The 18,753-nt window shown below is 39.4% G+C and overlaps 4 protein-coding genes across 5 annotated transcripts; 1 reads left to right on the top strand and 3 right to left on the bottom strand.

Annotated features, from left to right (window-relative positions):
• Positions 1-2,455: 2,455 nt before the first annotated feature.
• On the top strand, positions 2,456-5,743 carry LOC137955041 (protein GAMETE EXPRESSED 1). Its single transcript, XM_068801918.1, has 8 exons — positions 2,456-2,610; positions 3,330-3,863; positions 3,972-4,559; positions 4,643-4,769; positions 4,856-5,042; positions 5,126-5,285; positions 5,402-5,475; positions 5,553-5,743. The coding sequence occupies exons 1-8, from the start codon at positions 2,456-2,458 to the stop codon at positions 5,741-5,743; spliced, it is 2,016 nt and encodes a 671-aa protein (XP_068658019.1).
• A 330-nt stretch (positions 5,744-6,073) lies between these two features.
• LOC137955040 (probable ascorbate-specific transmembrane electron transporter 1) lies at positions 6,074-7,001 on the bottom strand. Its single transcript, XM_068801917.1, has 4 exons — positions 6,843-7,001; positions 6,701-6,749; positions 6,431-6,630; positions 6,074-6,331 (listed from the first exon to the last, which is right to left on the bottom strand). The coding sequence occupies exons 1-4, from the start codon at positions 6,999-7,001 to the stop codon at positions 6,074-6,076; spliced, it is 666 nt and encodes a 221-aa protein (XP_068658018.1).
• Positions 7,002-7,442: 441 nt separating this feature from the next.
• On the bottom strand, positions 7,443-9,028 carry LOC137955448 (probable transmembrane ascorbate ferrireductase 3). The gene is made up of 4 exons (XM_068802392.1): positions 8,684-9,028; positions 8,519-8,567; positions 8,137-8,336; positions 7,443-7,903 (listed from the first exon to the last, which is right to left on the bottom strand). The coding sequence occupies exons 1-4, from the start codon at positions 8,846-8,848 to the stop codon at positions 7,652-7,654; spliced, it is 666 nt and encodes a 221-aa protein (XP_068658493.1). The 5' UTR covers positions 8,849-9,028; the 3' UTR covers positions 7,443-7,651.
• A 536-nt stretch (positions 9,029-9,564) lies between these two features.
• Positions 9,565-16,545, bottom strand: LOC137955447 (extra-large guanine nucleotide-binding protein 3-like). 2 transcript variants are annotated; one of them, XM_068802390.1, is made up of 8 exons: positions 15,184-16,545; positions 14,952-15,089; positions 11,837-11,941; positions 11,550-11,741; positions 11,299-11,470; positions 10,832-11,100; positions 10,501-10,670; positions 9,565-10,414 (listed from the first exon to the last, which is right to left on the bottom strand). In XM_068802390.1, exons 1-8 carry the CDS (start codon positions 16,192-16,194, stop codon positions 9,835-9,837), a joined length of 2,637 nt encoding a protein of 878 aa, XP_068658491.1. In that variant the 5' UTR covers positions 16,195-16,545; the 3' UTR covers positions 9,565-9,834. The 2 variants fall into 2 exon arrangements, with proteins under 2 accessions (XP_068658491.1, XP_068658492.1); XM_068802391.1 differs by having other exon boundaries at positions 10,832-11,096; positions 11,304-11,470.
• Positions 16,546-18,753: the final 2,208 nt, after the last annotated feature.

Raw genomic sequence — 18,753 nt, 5'->3', positions numbered from 1 at the left:
TCTATATAAACGTCACGATCACATCAACATTGAAGGATTTGTGGATGCTAATTGGGTTGGATCACCTGATGACAGGAAGTCCACCTCTGGGTATTGCACTTAGTTGGAGTGAGCTTGGTTACAAAAAAAAAAGAATGTGGTTACTAGATCCAGTGCTAAAGAAAAATATAAGGCTATGACCCATGTAGTTAGTAAGCTTCTATGGATCTAATTTTTCCTCACTGAATTAGGGTTCCACAAAAAGACCAATATGGAACTAAATTGTGACAACCAGGCAGCTATCCACATTGCTTCAAATTCAATGTTCCATGAGAGAACAAAACATATTGAGGTAGATAGCCACTTCATACGAGAAAATTTTCAAACTCTCTCAAACATGTTTTATCTCAAGGACAAGCAGTAGATATACTCATGAAGCAGGTCACATACAAGATACAAACCACTATATGCTACAAGTTGGGTATCTACGGCATTTTCTCTCCCCCAACTTGAGGGGGAGTATTGTAAGACATTTCAAAGGGGCATTAAGGTAAATACCTTCCCCACGTCAAAGAGATTGGTATAAATTAGTGTCATTCTCATAAGGATGGCACAAGGGTGTAAACAGAGAAGATGATGTATGTCTACTTATATCTTTTCTTTAGAAAGCTTGTAGCCCTAAGGGCAATGTAGTCATTCTAACAGTCATTCATAAACTATAAATAGAGACTCAAGGCAAGGGGTAGATCATTAAGTCTCCCCTCTTATCTCTCAAATTCATCCTTACACCTCTCTCTCTCTCTCTCTCTCTCTCTCTCTCTCTCTGTCTCTCTCTCCATTTTCTTAGCCGTCCCTCTCTTCTCTTCATTCTTCCTCTCATTTTCTTGGTCTCTTCTTTTTTCTCTCTTCTCTCACCCTTTTGGTCAAGCACCTATCATGGGATCCTAAATCTAACAAAAGAATGACCTTTCACAAGTAGGATTCTTACTATATCTCCGCTTAGCCAAGCAAATAGAGAGATTTGAACACAGTGCTTAGCAAGAGGTATATCTTCATAGTTTAGTGGAGTACAATTTATTAATCTATATGGAATTTGTTAGCAACTTGAATAGTTAAAATTTTGAGTCTTGTTTATTGGTTAGCAGATGACTTTAATTCCCGAGCTACGACTTGATATTCCATATGGCTACAAGTCAGATTTCTGGTCATTAGGTAAAATGTAAACACTTTCTAATTACTTCCTTCTCGACTATAATCTATGTACCCCCGGAGTATTTTTATCTTCTATTTCAATTGAAAACTAGGTTGTTGCATGTTTGAAATGGCTGATATTCCTCATGGTTGTAACTCTACCAGAGGTATAAGTCCATAATTGACTTACAAAAATGGTGTTTGTTTTACTTTAAATTACTTTAAATTAGGAGGGCAACGTTGGATAGATGGGATAGATTGTCTAACATCAGATTTTCTCATATCCAACCCCAATTGACCCAATTTATTGTTATCTTAACTCCTCCACATGCCAAGAGTTCTATAATCATAAAATAGTTATGTCTTACTTCAAAAGCATGCTTATAGTATCAATAAACTATATGACTATTTCCTCTTTTTGGGCTAGGTGCTCCTTCTCAATGAAGAAGTTTGAAATAACTTTTCCTATATTTTTATGAGATCATTCAAGCAAAGAGTAATACTAGATTGGAATGTTGAAACCCAAATTTTTTTTTCTTCTCTCAGTTGTTTGTGTCTATTGCAATGTGTAACCCTTAGTTAAATTCTCCTTAGAATTCAACAAGTTGCTGCTCAAAGAGAGAAAAAAAAAGGTAGAGAGTGAAGGTGAGATACAAAAAATGTATCCTTTCTTCTTCTATTAAATAGAGATTTAATCTATCAATCAGAACAGGCAGGAAGCCATAGCCTTTTCGAAGCTAACTCCTTTTCCTAACACATAAGTCCTATTATGAATTGTGGGTTTGTTTTGAATTGAGTTAGGCCAATTAGTTTTCTGTTTGGCCTTTGAGTTGTGTTTTTTCTTGATTAACCTCCTTGCTAATTTAATCTTGCATCTTTACTTACTTTTTTTGTTTTTATAATTTTTATAATTTAATATGTTTATTTTCTTGTATTGTTCTGCATAAGGGAGGGTTAGAGCACTTTGAAAGTGAATTATCTAGTGAAAGAGAACGACACGAGTGAATTCACTAGCCTTAGGGAGTAATTCACTGTAACTCGCCACTTTATTAGTGCACACTAAAACTAAGTTTTTGGTTATTTTCACCAATGAGAGTATTTTCACTTTGGGTTTCAGAGTATCTTTTCACTAACAGGCCTAAAGTATTTCATTTATGGATCAAGAATTGTTTCTTGCCCTCCAGGCTCCGAGTTAAATCCCTAACTATCACTGATGGAGGGACCCCTTCAGCCGGCAGCAACTACATAAATCCAAATTCTCAGTTCCGTTATTGTCCAATAAAACATGGGCAACATCATTGATCTCCTGGTTGATGTGTTCTACAATCACCTCCTCCTTCTGCCTGAGAATCCTCCTTGTATCAGCAGCAATCAAGTACCAAGCTGTGCACCATTGATATTCTTAACGATGAGCATTGATTTCTCCGATCAGTTTGATCTGTGAATAATTTGAACAGTTTTCTGAAAACGAAACGAACGGCTTCATACTCCGTTTCTTTCGCGGCAAGTTATTGCGGTGCTTATATATTATCTGTCCTCTCGTCGCGCCTCCTTCCTCTTGCTTCCCTCTGCCACGGCCTTTCCTTTTCCTTCGAAGAAGACACTACTGCAGGCCGGTAAGTGGGAAAATTTTCTACTCTCCATGTAAATAACATCTTTCCTCTCCTCTTTCTTCAACTCTTTCCTCTGGGTTTTTATGTTTTTTCACTGTATGCATATGAACGGGAAGAATTTGAAGAATTTCACTTGAGAAAGAAGAAAGCACATATGTTAGTCATGGATATCCCCGACCGCCGTTCTGTTTCCCCATCCGAGACAAACAAGTTCAACGGAGACGGCTAAATTAAGAATTAATTTCCTGCGAAAACTTTCCATATAATCCTGTTGCGATTTACTTTGTGCAATATTTTCAGACTGCAACAATTTAACACCCGACACAAAAAAATTCCTAAAACTCAACGTACTTTAATGCCGAAATAATTGAGAGTATGTTTTTGTTGTCTTCCCTAACATAATGAGAGGTGAAGAATCTCTATTGGACCTACTCATACTGTTTTCTTCTTGTTAGATGTGTTTTGATCGGCTTCTTTAGTTCTTTGCCTGTTTCTGTTTCTGTTTCTGTTTCTGTTGCAATACTCACTTTAATGGTTTCACTGCAGGCAAGACATGAGGAACTTTAGGAAGCATTTTGGAGGGAAAATGTTGAAGACAAATGTTCAATTCATATTGGGTTGCGAGAATTTCATTATTGTCTTACTTGTTCTGCTTTCATCATCCAATGGAGCCGATTCGTGGGGTTGGTTTTCTTCCGCCGTGAGTCGCTCAGATGACAACGCCTGGTCCCCTTCGCCTCCCAATCTCGCTGAATTCACCTTGGAAACGTTCAACGATCCCAAGGGAATGAAATTAGTTGAAAGAGCGAATAGGAAGTTGGCGAGCCCAAATTCGTGCTGGCAAGCGGCGTATCAAAATCTATTTGCAGGTTGCGCAGAGATCGTCGCCGACAAAGAAAAACAATCTAGACTCGCTTGGTACCTCAGCGATTGCTTCCAACAGGATTCAGGGAGACCTGCTTTCCCCTCTTGTGATCCGGGGATACCAATGCTCAAATGTCTGAAAATTTTAGACGAGTTTGCGCATAAAATCTACCTCGAGTTCTTCCTCGAAACCAACTCTATTTGCCACCAATTACAGTTAAATTTACTTAAAATTTCTGGATGTCTTCTTTTTTGTCCCTTTCTACTCTCATATGTAAGTAGCAACTGAGGCCTTTTTCATCGAGGATGTGTTTCTGTTCACAGGACTGAAGCCTTCAAGCACGAAACGGAGAGATTGGTTAACGATTTAAAGGAAACAGCAGAATTTGCAGAGGACAAGCTCAACAGCATTGAAGAGAGATCAAATTTGCTTCTAAAAAGTTCAAATCAAATCCATGATTCACTTGTTTCAATCGATCTTCAAAGCCAATTAGTTGTGCAGATGTCCAAGGAAGTTGAGGAGCAAATTGACGATGTGTTAAATCATTCCAAGGCTATTTTCGAACAGTCCCAAGGAATCGTAGCTTCTCAATCAGATCTTCAAGAGGGGCAGGCCCAGATGAAGGAGAAAATGGATGCAGGAATGGCCTTTCTTCAGGAATCTTATCAGAGCTTAGGAGATGGGATAAAGAAACTTAAGAAGGAGACTGCAAACATAGAGAAGGAGATTAATGAAGTGGGCGATTCCATGTCTTTGCAGATGCAAACTCTTCAAACTAGAGCTGATGATATAGGGAATATTGCAGGAGTTTCCTTGGAAAAACAGAAACTACTTTTAGATGGACAATCTATGGCCCTTGAAGGTCTTAACATCCTCAACAAGTTCCAAACTCAAGCACTGGAAGAAAGCAGGTACCCTTGTTCGTTTCATTTCTCTAGGATTCAATGGAAGAAGATGACTAATTATGGGCCAATTCCATCTCAAACTTTAACAGGGCTACTCTGCAGAATATAGCTGAATACGGTCACAAACAGCAAGAGGAGCTTCTCCGCAGACAAGAGCAGCTACAAGAAACCCATAATCATTTAATTCAAAACTCACGTTCCATATTGGCAGCGCAGGTATGGACCGTTTAACCGAGATTTAGGATCCAAAATTAGTTTTTAAAAATTTAGACAGCGTTCTTATTTAGAACCTTCTTCTGTAGGAAGCTTTCGAATCGAAGCAGGCTAGTATGTTTACGATTCTCGAGCAACTCTTCACAGTGCTCAACAGTATTTTGCTGGAATCTCGTTTCATCAAGACATTTTTCTATTACTTGGCCGCCATTGTTTTTGTCTACTGGATTACCAGTACAAAGCAAACGTGCGGTGTGAGAGCTCATTTCTATCTCAGTAAGTAATTTTTTTAATGTTTTAAAGCTTTTTGGCCTTTCTGAAACATTGTTTTTTCTTGACAATTCATGGTTAATTTGCAGGCATCTGCTTCACATTCCTGGTTGAATTTACGGCATTGCGATTCTGGGCAACTGGCCTACACCTCCAACCTTGGATAGAATCCAACTTACTTTGGGTTCGATCAACGTTCCTGCTATTTATTGCTCTGTTTCTGATTCTCTACTCCATTTCAACTTACAGGTAAGGGAAAATCTCAATTCCTCTGTTAATATCTTGGACGGAGCTGTATAAATTTCATACGAATTGTTCTTTACCACTGAGACATTAAAATTAAAAGACTTCCGAAATGTTTGCAGGGACTACGAACTACTAAATAATCAGATGCTGTTGACTTTGAGCATGAAGGTCAATACTGTAGAAAGAAACATGGGTAAAGATTTTAAACTCTGGTACTCCATATACAGTTAGCCTGTCTAACAAATCCTGATGTTCTGACCCTTTCCTTAGTTGCAACCAAGAAACTGCTACAAATGGTTTTGGAGAACGATGTTGCTCTCTCATCTTGGATTGATACGGAGCTGCCAGAGGATGAAGGTGATGATCCCGATTATGCATTGCCAGAAGAAGTTGCAGAGAACTCTATCACAACAACTACAATCTCAAGAAAGTATGATCTTCGTCCTCGTCTACGACAATGAAATTGTCTCGTAACATGTCGGAGAGATTGAAAAACCAGCGGAGCATACACATGGTGGACAGCGCCTGTGATCTATTTTATAGAATGATTAACCGGATGAGTTGCAGGACTCCATTATTGAAGTTACGAGGAGTTCGTTCCGGTTCTCTTATTTGAGTAGAGAGGATTCATTCTGTATTAGCCAAAATTAGTGACAATAATTTAAACTGGACTAAGATGGAGAGATGTAATTCATTCTTCTGATGAATTGGAATAATATGAAGTTCTTTAATTTGATGAATAGTACTAAATAAAGGAATGTTAAAGAACTAAGGCAACATCGAGAAGGTAATCAGTTTCGTGGAAGGATGAGGGCAAGGCCAACAGCAATTCCAAAGAGCAGGACAGCTATTCCGGTAAAATTTACAACGAAGGCTTCTTTGCCATGATTCAGGCCCAGGAAGATGAACTGCTGAACCAGACCAGTCTCTGCAGTGCAAAGTGCCATTAGGAAGATGACCACTCCCAGGAAAGTGTGCCAGGGCACGATCCTCGCCCTCGTCGGCATTTCTGCTCCAGGAAAGAAGAATGAGAAGAACGCTAACAACCACTGTAAATCAAGTAATCCAATTAACACCGACTGGTTAGAAGGCATAAAGAGCAAAAAATTTACTAGAAGCGATGTGATCATCAAGTATGGTGTTCTTACCTGTAAACCAAACAAGCAAATGGTGCTCATTCCCAGCCATGAATGTAATGTGCGCATATCAGGCATTCCTACTTCATCTTTAAACTTAAACACCGCGTAGATTCCCAAAATCCCGAGGAGAAGCGCTATCAGCAGCAGTGTCATGTGAACGAACTTCTGTACTCGCCTTGTTGATCGAACAGTCTTGTAGGCCATAATCCCTGCTCGTAGTTGCTCAATTTTAGTTACTGTGAAAGAGAAAATATTGTTCAATCACAGTTTGATGCTCACCTTCTCCAGTGATAAACACGAACCCAATTAGCATCAGAACTGGGTGCACCTGAATTACGAATTAAACCAACTCAGAAACATCGAGACAGAGCAAAATTCTAGTCTTTTTCTGTTAACAATTGAAAAGCAAAAGCGCATGTACGTTGAATATTTTCTGTTTGTTATCGGATTCAAACGCTAGGCCATGCTCGAAATGTAAGATCCAAACAAGCACAAGAGTGGTAATTGCTATGCCGAGGAAATGAGCGATCACCGTGATCGGCGTCGCTGAAATTCTGAAGCTGGAGCCCTTGACCACCATGGTTCTCTGTTGGCGAGCTCCCGCGTGCGTCACAGAGAGACGAAATTCTAATTAGTCCTCGGAGATCTGATTCTGTTATCTACTTATACAAGTAAATAAAATAAAACATTGCTCTCCTATGTTATTAACGAAGCGCAATACAGCCAAGTCTGGTCGGCCTGCAACTTTTGTAAAATCAAATGTTTATAAAGACGACTAGTCCCTGTTTTTGTGTGGAGCTTTCGACCGGGAATCGGAAGAAGACATCTGTGTAACCAAGACGAGCCCTTCTAAAATAAAATCTGCAATTCCACGCGTCCACTTCTTTGAATTCTAGTGATATCCTTATTAAAAATACGATCTGTTTGTTCCTCCATTGTTTCTGGATTGTTCTACTTGTTGCAGCAAGACGATTGAACGAGAGAAAGGAGATAAAAAGTGTAGCAGTAAGGCCAAAAGGAGTAGCGCCATGCATGATGTTTTAAAATGAATTAAAAAGAGAGACGAGGCTTCCCCGAAGTCGGGTTTGCCATTGATGACCTTCAACACTCACAAATATAAAAAAGATAAACGCAGAATTAGGCATGTCCACATAGCCTTCTGTTGCTTCATAGAGAAGAAAGCAATCTGAAACTGTATCGTTAATGGTAAAATAAAGTTTTTCCAGGTCATCAGGGAAGGAGGGCTGAGAGACCGACAGCAACGCCATAGAAGAGTATGAACAGTCCAGTGAAGTTGATCACACGAGCTTCCGGCCCCTGTGATAGCTGCAAGAATGCAGACTTCTCTACCAAACCCGTCTCTGCGGAGCAAACAGCCATAAGGAAGATGAGGACGCCGAGGAAGACGTGCCATGGGGCGACTCGTTCCCTTGTTCCCTGTGCTGCTGTAGGATACCAGAACGTGACGAACCCAATCAACCACTGTATAAGCAAAAAAGAAATCTCAACCCAGGCACTCATTTTGAGTTTTTACGAATTCCATTTCAGAATAGTATCGTTATGAGTTCATGAAAGTATCTCTAATGATCACCATTCAGACAATCTTAAACAATTCAATCAAGAGATTGTTGCAGAGCTCTAAGGACAAAAAAAAAGGGGGGGGGCAGCAAAATCATACAAACATTCTCTTAGGGAAATCCAGAAAGCCTCGTTACCTGCAACCCAAAAAGGATGATGGTGATCAAGCCCAACCAGGAGTGCAAGCTGTACATATCTGGTATCTGGCTCTCGTCATGGAACTTGAAGGCAGCATACACCCCGACAATGCCCAAAACAAGAGCGATTAGATGAAGCAACATATGAACCAACTTCTGAATTTTCCGCTCTGCCCTTACCATCTTGTAAGCCATCATAGCTGCTCAGTACAACACCACCATTCCCAAACTCCCATTAAGCTAATAACATTAAGAGCAAACTTGATGCATCAAGAGAGAGTAAAAGAGAAATTCAGAAGGAAAAAGGTGAAAGAAAACCAACCGATGAGAAAACAGAGTATAATTTATTAAACATGAAAAATCACTCAGAAAGGATACTTACCTTCTCCAGCAATAAAAATAAAACCCAGGAACATGAGGAAAGGATGAACCTACAAAAGATTAATCGATAGTAATCAGTAACTCGATTTCAGACTTGTTGTTTTAGTTCTTTCAAAGAACCACAATTCTATAAAAAAAAAAAGAGAGTCAAGTTAAGTAAAATGACATTGAAAACACGATCAGGAAGGTCCGAATCGAGATCAATCCCTTCTCGGAAATGTAAGAGCCAGACGAGCATGAGAATGGCTGCTACTACACCAAACAAGTGAGCAAGCAGGGATGTACGAGAACCCCGGACATTGTAGCCGGATCTCTGAAGAACAATGGGCATGGTGCCTGGTAGTGTCAAGTGGAGAGAGACGGAGATAGGGAGGGTGGGTGATGGTGCAGAATGATACGGCTCATGCTTACACCAATTCAACGGCTTAAAACGGGATAAAAGGAAAAGATGATGAGTTTTTCTTTAGATGCCTTGTTTTCTGGGTTTGGTATTTTTCAAGTTTCTTGTGGGCAGCAGAGTTTGAATCTTAGCAAGGTATCTGCAAAGAAAGCTTACAGGGGGAGTAGGGTCTCCTTTTGTCTTCGCACTCTACTTGTCCTTTTCGGTTATCTGAGTTGCATAGGAACCAGCCAAAGTAACCAGTGACACGTTAAGCAGATCAGATAGGATAGATGAGGAAAGCTTCATTTAGTGTAGTTTTAATCACCTTTAATTGGTTAAAAGTGGTACTAGAAATAGGCACTGACGTGCATTACCTTCCTACTTTCTAATCTTAACAAAACTGGAATGCAGCAGCGGATACCCCTTTTCTCCTCTTTATCTTTTCCTTTTTCTTCCTAGTGAAGAATCATCTGAATTACTTCTATCAAATGAAAACGAACTACCCTGCCAAAGAAAACATTGGCTTCCGAATGAGTTTTTTTATGGCCAACCCAGTAACATCTTTCTCCTCTGATACAAATTCGTTACCACTTCGCGCTAAATGCAAATCCATTCATAAGCATGTTGAAGTGTGTGTACAGGCAATGAAGTGCTGCACAGGCAAGTGATTGACCCAAAGGAGGACTCTTTGGGGAAGATTTTATTTGAGAGAACGCACAAGTGGAAGCAACATCCAAATAGGCTTAAGATGTACAGAGAAGCAGATGATTGCAATAACACATTAGCTGGAGGAGTACCTCTTCTTCGACTTGGTCCTTGGAAGGTTTTCAGCACTAGCCTAGCCGCGCAACACCATTTCACCCTTATTCCTTCATCAACTCCCACACAACTGCCGCAGCAAAACCAGCAGATCGTCCTCCACCTACTTTACACGTTCACTCTTGCCGAAGATACGGAGAAGAGCTCATATCAGTGCTGTAAAACGAATCGTCCCCAACCCCATAAACATTATCATCCTTCTCTTCGTCCCATTTCAATACCTCCCTGATGAACTTAAACGCCTCATCAACTGTAACACGTTCACGTGCCTTAGTCTGCCAAACAAACAACTTTTTATAGCTAATAGAGGCATACAGTTCCTTAAATTTCACAGCAACATAATAGTAAGCTTGGTGTGCCAGGGACTGGTTGCTATTGTGGGGCTTCACTGGACTGAAATCTCCAAACCACTCGCAGACTGTCAAAGGAACTCGGTTTATCTTCTCTTCAAAAGCATCATACTTGTTAACAAGGAGAATAAAAGGCATGTCCCTGAAAGATGGATGTTTCACCACACTCTCAAAAAGGTCTCTGCTTGCAAGCAACTTGTTGCGTAGCTGCCCAGTGCCCTGGACCCACACCTGATCATAGTCACTGAGAGCAACACAGAAGATCACAGCTCGTACATCTTCAAACATTTCCAGCCACTTGCAACCTTCACTCAATCCTTTGGAATTAACTCGAATCAGCTGATATCTGATATAAAAGAAAAATGCACTTAGCCATCACACAAGTGTGAAAAAGGACCAAACAGGGGGGAAAAACAGTGATCTAGTGTTTACTTCATGAGAGGAGGTGGGCAGTTAAATTTTTCGGGATAAACTTCAGACATGGGGCTTCTATCATCCAGTGAAAAGTCAATGAATGCAAGACCATTGCTCTGGGTAACTCCTTCCGCATATAAGATATCCTTCTCAGATGGTTCATACTCATTGCTTGATATTTCAATAGCCTGCAACTCAAAAAATTACAGGTAAGGTTCAGTCAAACAAATATATGATCTCACTAAATTCACTTAAAAATATACTCTCTAAGGATGCAAGCAACTTCAATTTCCAACTCTATGGATGAAGTTGCAAAGAAAAATCAAATTTTGAGCCAATTATGCCGTACCCGATCCAAGAAGTAACCGGCAACATCGGGAAGCAAATGCAGTTCATCTCTTCTCTTATACGTTTCCTGAATAGCAGGATCCTTCCAGACCTCATCCACAACAGGAGCATACTCACGGGTGGCAGCAGGAAAGAATGCATCCAAGTCTCCCATAGCCATGATTTCCAAAAGCCAGTCAGAAAAATGCTTCAATCTTGGGTTGATTGAATAGATGCACTGCTTATTCCCAACTCCACTTTCTTCTGAATTCATCTCAGTTTCATACCTGCCTACATGCCAAACTATCCTCAAAATTAAACCTTGGAATGAACAAAGTATGACTTTGATACCATTTTAAGTACAACATGAAAAAAAAAAAAAAAAAAGTGCCACTACATGCATTGACATCTGATTGCTTAGGAAATGTGCACATAAAATAGCAATGCAAATTCGAGAAAATGCCCATGTGAGAAAGAGTGCATCAAGACCTGACCCAGCATATTCAGCATGAGAAGATGCATTTCCAGCTAAAGCTTCCTCTTCAAAACGTTCTCGACCTTCTAGCAAAATACTTAGGTATGTGTACATATTGCTTTGAATCATAAGCTTGATATTCTGCAACTCTTCCTCAGTGAACTTGTTTCCATATAAAAATTTTGCCTGTTGCAATGGGGTAATCAGTGATCATTTTCCAATAACATAATAATCTGAACAAAGTATTGAGGTCTGAATAACCTACCTGCTTGAATATAGTACTCGTCCCAGAGCCCTCTAATCCAAGTAAGAGAAGCTTCTGGATTCTTCCTTCATCCAAATACTCTGCCACTGATCTATTTGAGTAAGTAGTTGTATCCTCTTTCGACGCATGAATATCTCCCGGTCCAGGAGGAATTGGTAATGAGAACAAAGAACAAAGCAGCCGAGTCGAGGTCTGCCTAGGAAATAACACAACAGAAGTGTTAAATAGTTGACAGCTGTTACGAGTGTATGCACTAGCAGCTTCATCAGAAGGGTTAGGAAGGATACCTTCCCCCATATATTTCCCTTTATGTTATTCTGACCCTCGTCCTCATAGGACCCATCTTCATATACCCAGAAATGGGTATCACGAGGGCATTGCACATTCGCCAGCTGAAATAGAAATACAAAAATGCTGATTAAGCTTCCAAAATGTTATACATGCAGACAAGAAAAGCCAAAAAATGTACTTTTGTAATCTATTAACACATGCTATTAGAAATCACCTATCCAAGCAAAACTTGAACTGTCCAATTAAACTTCTTGGTTTTGCTTGAGTCCAATCTAAATACCACTATTGTGAGCTACAGAGGAAATAAAACATGTAGTCATCCCTCAGCTCAACAGCTTTAGTTGAGAAGTCAACAGACACTCAAAATACAAATGCATTCCTCTAGATATCAAAACTATTGTTTTAGTTCAGTCTACCAACAGATACGGTAAATATCTATGCAGACAGAAGCACAATGTGCTTGTACAGTGCTTTAAAAAAAACAATATGCATGTACAGACACCAGAATCAGCACATGCTATACAGTCATAAGGGCGAAAGGAAACACCATATAGATAGGAAACTTTAAGGGGAAAGGCCTATTTTGAGAAAGGTGTATTGGAAACCGAAATGCTCTTTTGAGTAGACCCAACTTGCTTTCCCATGCAGAGCTTCCTCAAATCTGTAGTTGTATTATAGTATCTGATTATAGCAGCCAAACTGGAAAAGATCAGTTCCAGTTCCTTTTTTCCCCTTGTTTTTATGACATCAATATACATCAATGGGCAAGGACTGGACGAGTCTGTGTGAAGTTTGGTAGGCTCAGGACAATATACAACAGAATCTTTCTATAAATTGTGTCTGTCATCTCAACCTTCAGAAAAAGCTAGATAAGCAGTAAGCTCGTGGAAACTCTCAGAGGCAGCAAAGGTGGTGCACTTCAAATGAACAACAGCCTGATAAAAAAATTGTCACTTGTGATAAACTCAGTATGAGGGGACAACCAATTGTAAACTCACTCTGCAAGCTAAGCAAACAGGAAGAGAAACAGCAGACCACCTCTTACAACACTACCATTTCAGCCAGCAAGATTGGGGAGTCATCTTCAGTAAATTCAATTTGAATTCTCGCTTCCATTGTGGTATTGCTGAGTTCATAAGCCAAATGCATCTTGCCCTTTCCCAAAAATAGGAAAAGCACCATGGTAGCTATCCTTTGCAGCTGTGATTGGAACCCAGGAGGGAAAGAAACTCAAGGACATTCTAAAGCCCACAAAGGTCTACTGTGGAGTCACAGAAGCAACCCTCACTCAATTCTTTAATGGGAGCATCCCTTAGGGACCCTCCCCCATCTCCAGCTCCATCATAAGAAGAAACTGGTTTGCAGTGGTGAATTTTAAAGAACATGTCCCACCAATATCGATATCTTGGGAACCCCCTGGCTGAAACTAAAAATTGATGAGAACTTCGAGCACAATCTGGGGCCAGCTGGAATAGGTGGTGTCATCAGAGATTGTAACAGACTGGTTTTGCTGGTCTTCTCTGGTCAAGAGTCATTTAGACACACTTGAAGCATAAACCAGGACACTCCTTGGGGGAAGCAGGCCATATGTGCAGAAGTTCCCGGCACTAGTAGCTATCAAAGATGGCTCAGCAGCATTCATAAATTGGTTGTCAAAGCTAGACCATCCACCTTGGAGATTAAAACATGTATTCGATAAAATCTAAGACATTACTGAAGCCTTTAATGTAAAAGCAGGAAGCACAATCCTCATGCTGTCAACAGTGAATCATATGAATTTGCTAACCAAGGACTCTCTCATCCCACCCTTGAGGTTGGAGAGTCCCTTTCTCTGATCCCAGCTGAGGCTTTGCCTCTTATTACCTACTTGTTATTCTTTATTTCTTTATTGAGCACACCATAAGTTTTAAAAAATAAAAATAAAAAATAAAAAATACAACACAACACAACACAAAAAGAAACGTACACTTTTTTATTCGCTTTGATCTTTTGACAGAAAATAACCACAGAATTTTCGTTTCTACACAGACTAACTATGGTAAGGGTACTCCTCAATTGCAAATAAAGCCATTCTAGCCCAAGAAACAAAATGCTATGTTTTCTCTCACTTCTCTTGCATTTACCCAAACATGTCAATACCACTTTTTTGCTCTATCAATAACCATGACGATAACCAAAAAACATATCTGATGCCATTGAAGATATTTCAGGGCTCCTTGCAGAAAAATTAAATTAGCTTATTTATCAATATTCCAACTTTAGCTGAAAAACAATGGTCTTATGTGTCCCATTTGTTGGCACTACTCTTCCTTGAACTAATTTTTCTCCATAAGGACAAGACCATTTCTCACAGACCATTTGATGCAGAAAAGATGTATTAGAACAGAAAGTTTCCAATTTAAGGAGCAGTTCAGTAATTCCAGTAATTCAAAACATGGAATTACATACACATTTTGAGTGCTTCCAAAAGTAGCTATGGAGATAATCAATGACATATTTTATATTACAGGTTGAACTTTCATGCTGCTTGTATGCAATAACCTGTTTATTGTGATTTTTTAGTTCAGAAATGAAACAAATGTAAGCTGTTTCTCCTGCCCCATCCTGAGCTTCCTCTCAATGGAATAGTAAGGTGTCAATCACTTTGATGTCCTAGAGTACTGACACCAGAAAAGGTACATTTCAAAAATATAAGTTTTTACTTCAACTTGCTAAGAGGTCTCCAGCAAAACCAAACAACAGAATTAATGAAAATCTTTTTTTGGACAGATTATTTGAACAGCCAAGTAACAACTTTGCTAAGGCAACCTTCATTACTGCCTGGTGCCTGCCTCCTATTCACTGTATTCAAGACCTTTTGTACCCTCATCACCTACCTCGCAAAAACCTTCCAAGTCATGCACATGGTCTATATAGTATAAATATGGATTGATCGCCTCATTTATTAGCAATGATCAACAAATTTAGCCTTTTGGAATGGTTAAAATTACCGTTAAGACAGAGTATAGAGGGTAAAGCTGATTTTAGTGTATCAAGAGAATAAACAGGTAGCATTTACGAACAAAAACAAAGAAAAAAAAAAAAGCAGCTCTCCCAAGTCTCAAGCCTTACCCTGAGCACTCTAAGCTCCACCTTAGTGATTTCGCGACCATTCATGTACACTTGTGTGTTCCCGTTGCTTGCATCCATATGAAGCTTCCCACCAACATTTAGCTTAGAACTAATAATCCTATCAGGCTTTTCTCCCTCCTAAATTCAACCCCAAAATATCAATTATAATCAAGACTTTCTAAAAAGCATAAAAAGTACAATAAATAAAGGGAAACATAAGTTATATAGTCACCTTTCCCCAAAGGCCCGAGTCCTTATCATACCAGTATCTCCCTGGTTTTAACTTCTGCGGTGGAGTAGGGCAACCCAAAATATCAGCTAATTCTTCTTGCCTCAGTGACCTGCCATTCACAATAAGCTGCTCCGGCCTAAGCCGATTAGCCAGGCACTCCTTCTCAGCCTTCATGATCTGTCGAACCTCCAAAGGACTACACAGTCGAGACAACAGCCTAGAACATTTACCCAACTTGGATCTCTTAGACTCATCTATAGGTTGCCCAATACAGCTCACACATTTTCGCCCCTCGGGCATCGATCCCATAGCTTTAAGCACACAATTACTACAATACCTAGCATCACAGACTAAGCAAGCTTCTTTTTCTCTTAGTCTGTTTCCTCTACCACACCGTGTGCAAATGCTTCTCTTTCGGTCTCTTCGGAACAAAACAGGAGATGGAGGGAGATCCGGTACTGTAGACCTAGGCGATGATCCCTCTTTCTCTTCTTCATCATCCTCCGTATTAAAAGTAACTACAGCCGTGCGACGAGCCGCGTGCGGAGACTTTGGAGGAGAATTGGATGGCGAACTATCGTCCTGAACCGGCGACTCTCGAGGGCTCACCGTCTCATTTACAATATAGTTCGTGGTCGGAGACTGCGCCGGCTCTTCCTCTCTCGATCTCGATGTGAAAGACGATCTAGAGCTATCTACAGGACTCCGAAACTGGGAGGTGCCGCTACGGATTCTACTTAAACGAGAGGCCTTTATTATTACTGGCTCAACAAGGGGCGCCAGTGAAGTTGAAAGAGATGATTCGGAAAAGGAAACCGGAGAAGAACTGTGAACTGAGAGGGCATCGACATCAACAGGATCAACTTTGGGGATGTTGTACGGAACAGGTGGACCTTCGTATTCAACAGCGATAGAATAATCTAGGTGATCTTCGTCGGGTAGCGGAGCTCCGGGAGGAAGCATTTTCCGAAGAACCTCTTCCCAGGCTCTCTCGTCTTCCGTTTGAGCCATCAAATATAAGATCTACGCTTTTCTAGATAGCAATCCAGAGCAAGATCGAGCGTTCAACAAGAGCATCAAGCAAATGCAGCAGACCTAGGGTTTTTCTGCCGATCGATCCAGCAAAACCTCCTCCGCTTGATACTAAAACTGACTAGAGAGCAAGAGGGATTCAATCCAAAAGGCCCTGAAAAGAAAGACGTTACGCCGCCGATATAGAGATGATCAATGTTCCGACGAAGACATGGAAGGTTAAAGGGCTACGGAAGTGGGACGCCGTTAAACTGATTCAGAAGCTTGAACTGAACAGCAGGGCTGCGCCAGTGCCGTCTGGAGAAGATGAAACTTGCAAAAAAGTGGGGAGGAAAGAAAAAGGAAAAGAGAGACGGGAAGATCATTATTGCCAGTACAACCTCCGTTAAGTTTGACGGTCGATATCGGAGATTGCATTTGCATCACATCGGGTTGTCCAACAGAAATAGCCGCCGTTGACATTGACGATGTTTACGTGGAAGTGCTTCTAAACACGGTGACAGATACTAGACTTAGAATCGCATCCTATCAAACACAAAAGACAAATCTATCCCTACTCACTTTCTCATCTTCGTCCGTTTGTGATCTGCCTGCTAATAAGCGAATCTAGGCCGTTCGATAACCATTACAGGGACCCGTCATTTCCTGTGGTTCCAGCAGCCGTTTCGTGTTCCTTCTGACCACTGAGTAAAGGAGTAAACTATAAAAGGGGACCCATGTCTACAGCAGAATAAAACCACACAAACTCGGTGCTCCACCGCTCCACCGGGCGTCACTCGGAGACCACCCTTCTCGGGTTCAGAGACCGGTGGTTAGGGTTAAACTTGTATGGATTTTTTTTTTTAAATATTCATTTATGATTAATTTGATATATGATAAATTAATTAAATATGTGACTTTGATTTTTTATAAAATTAATGTAATAAAATATATATTTAAGATAAAAATTAAATATGTTGATATTTATGAATATTTATTACAATTAAATATTAATTAAATAACATTTCATAAAAGTATTATTTACATGATAATTAACATAATATAATTAATAGTATAATTAAGCATAGATCAAAATTAGTGCACATATCAAAGATTTCAGGAACTGTTATATGCACACTACAATTTGATATTAAAGAATAAGAATACATGTTCAACAAAGGCAAGACTGTGTATAAACAGGTGATTTTTAAAGCTCGAGAGCATACGTACTTTAGTTCAACAAGATAAGTAACAAATCTCTTTTTTTATTAGATTGAAGGCACCAAGAACTAGAATGGAAACTTCTGGGAAATCTTTGGAACACTTCAGCAGCCATTATATCAAAAGTTTAACTCAAAACCACTTAAATAGACAAAATTCTATCGTTCCAAAAACTAATCATTTCACATCGAAAATTACCTATTTCCCTTTAGAAAGGCCTAAACAAAATGGTGCAAAAAAATTACAAGAAAATACCCGAAAATGTAGTCTTGAGCTACTAAGTAAAATGTTAGCTCATGTATAAGATTTGTGGACCTAAGGAGGCTGATCTAATGTTTGAAATCTCCCTCTACGGTATTTTGGATTGTCATTGGTCAAACATAGTTACTGTTCAAACATTCAAGTAGTGCAATGGCATTTAAAATCATTCCATTAATGATTATGTTCAAAGACCCATTTTTTTCTCCAAAACTTGGTTAATGAGTCATTGTCTGAATTGTGCACATATTCAAACATTTCCTTTTACAACAACTTTGTGTTTGTTCATGTTGTTTAAACATTGCCTTTGCTCAAACAACATCCATGAAGAGAAACTTTTATTTATCCATGGTAATAGATTTTGTCTTTGTTCGAACACCAACTATCTTAGCGTATCTTTCTATTTCTTTTCATCATTTGAATGCCTGTTTTGTTTGAATTATAATTTTTTTATGAGAGAGCCATCTGATCTAGTACACTTCTCTTATCAGTGTGTCTAATTATACTTTTTTTTATCTGTGTATATTTTATACCTTTGAATACCACACTTATTCGAACCGCCTTTTGACTTGGGTTTTTTCATTATGCGAGCATGTTTGTATAACCTCCTTGTTGAATTTCTAGAAAAAAAGAGAAAAAATTATTGACTTGATGTAATTTGAGTACATGAGCCTCTATTTATAATAGAGGAAATAAGTAGAACCCAATTACAATTAAACTATCTTATCTCAGTTACACCCAAAGTTAAACACAAAAAGATAAGTCCTAAAATAATTGAACAACTGAATACAAATAGAAGACTAACATAATTAAAACACCTTTAGTTGAGACTCTTCTATGAGACTTCCTCCTGTGAGACTTCTATAAGACTCCATCGTATTAATTTTGGCTCTATGAGAGTTATGTAAGACTCTTCCATATCTGTTCTTCAACACTCCCCCTCAAACTAGAGTTTATAACTTCAACATGCAATGAAAAGGATGATGCAAAAATTTCATCTTTTGTGCTCTCTCTTTCTTAAATATTTTGGTCACATAAAAATTATCACATGATATAGAATAAAATACATCTTCCTTGTAC

Source organism: Aristolochia californica, unplaced genomic scaffold (genome assembly GCF_029961685.1).
Source record: "Aristolochia californica isolate CCGP_79_NKW_82.1479 unplaced genomic scaffold, dmAriCali1.0.hap1 SCAF_2, whole genome shotgun sequence".
NCBI classification, from domain to species: Eukaryota; Viridiplantae; Streptophyta; class Magnoliopsida; order Piperales; family Aristolochiaceae; genus Aristolochia; species Aristolochia californica.
Note: the sequence above shows the minus strand (reverse complement) of the source record. Positions and strands in the feature narration are given on the sequence as shown.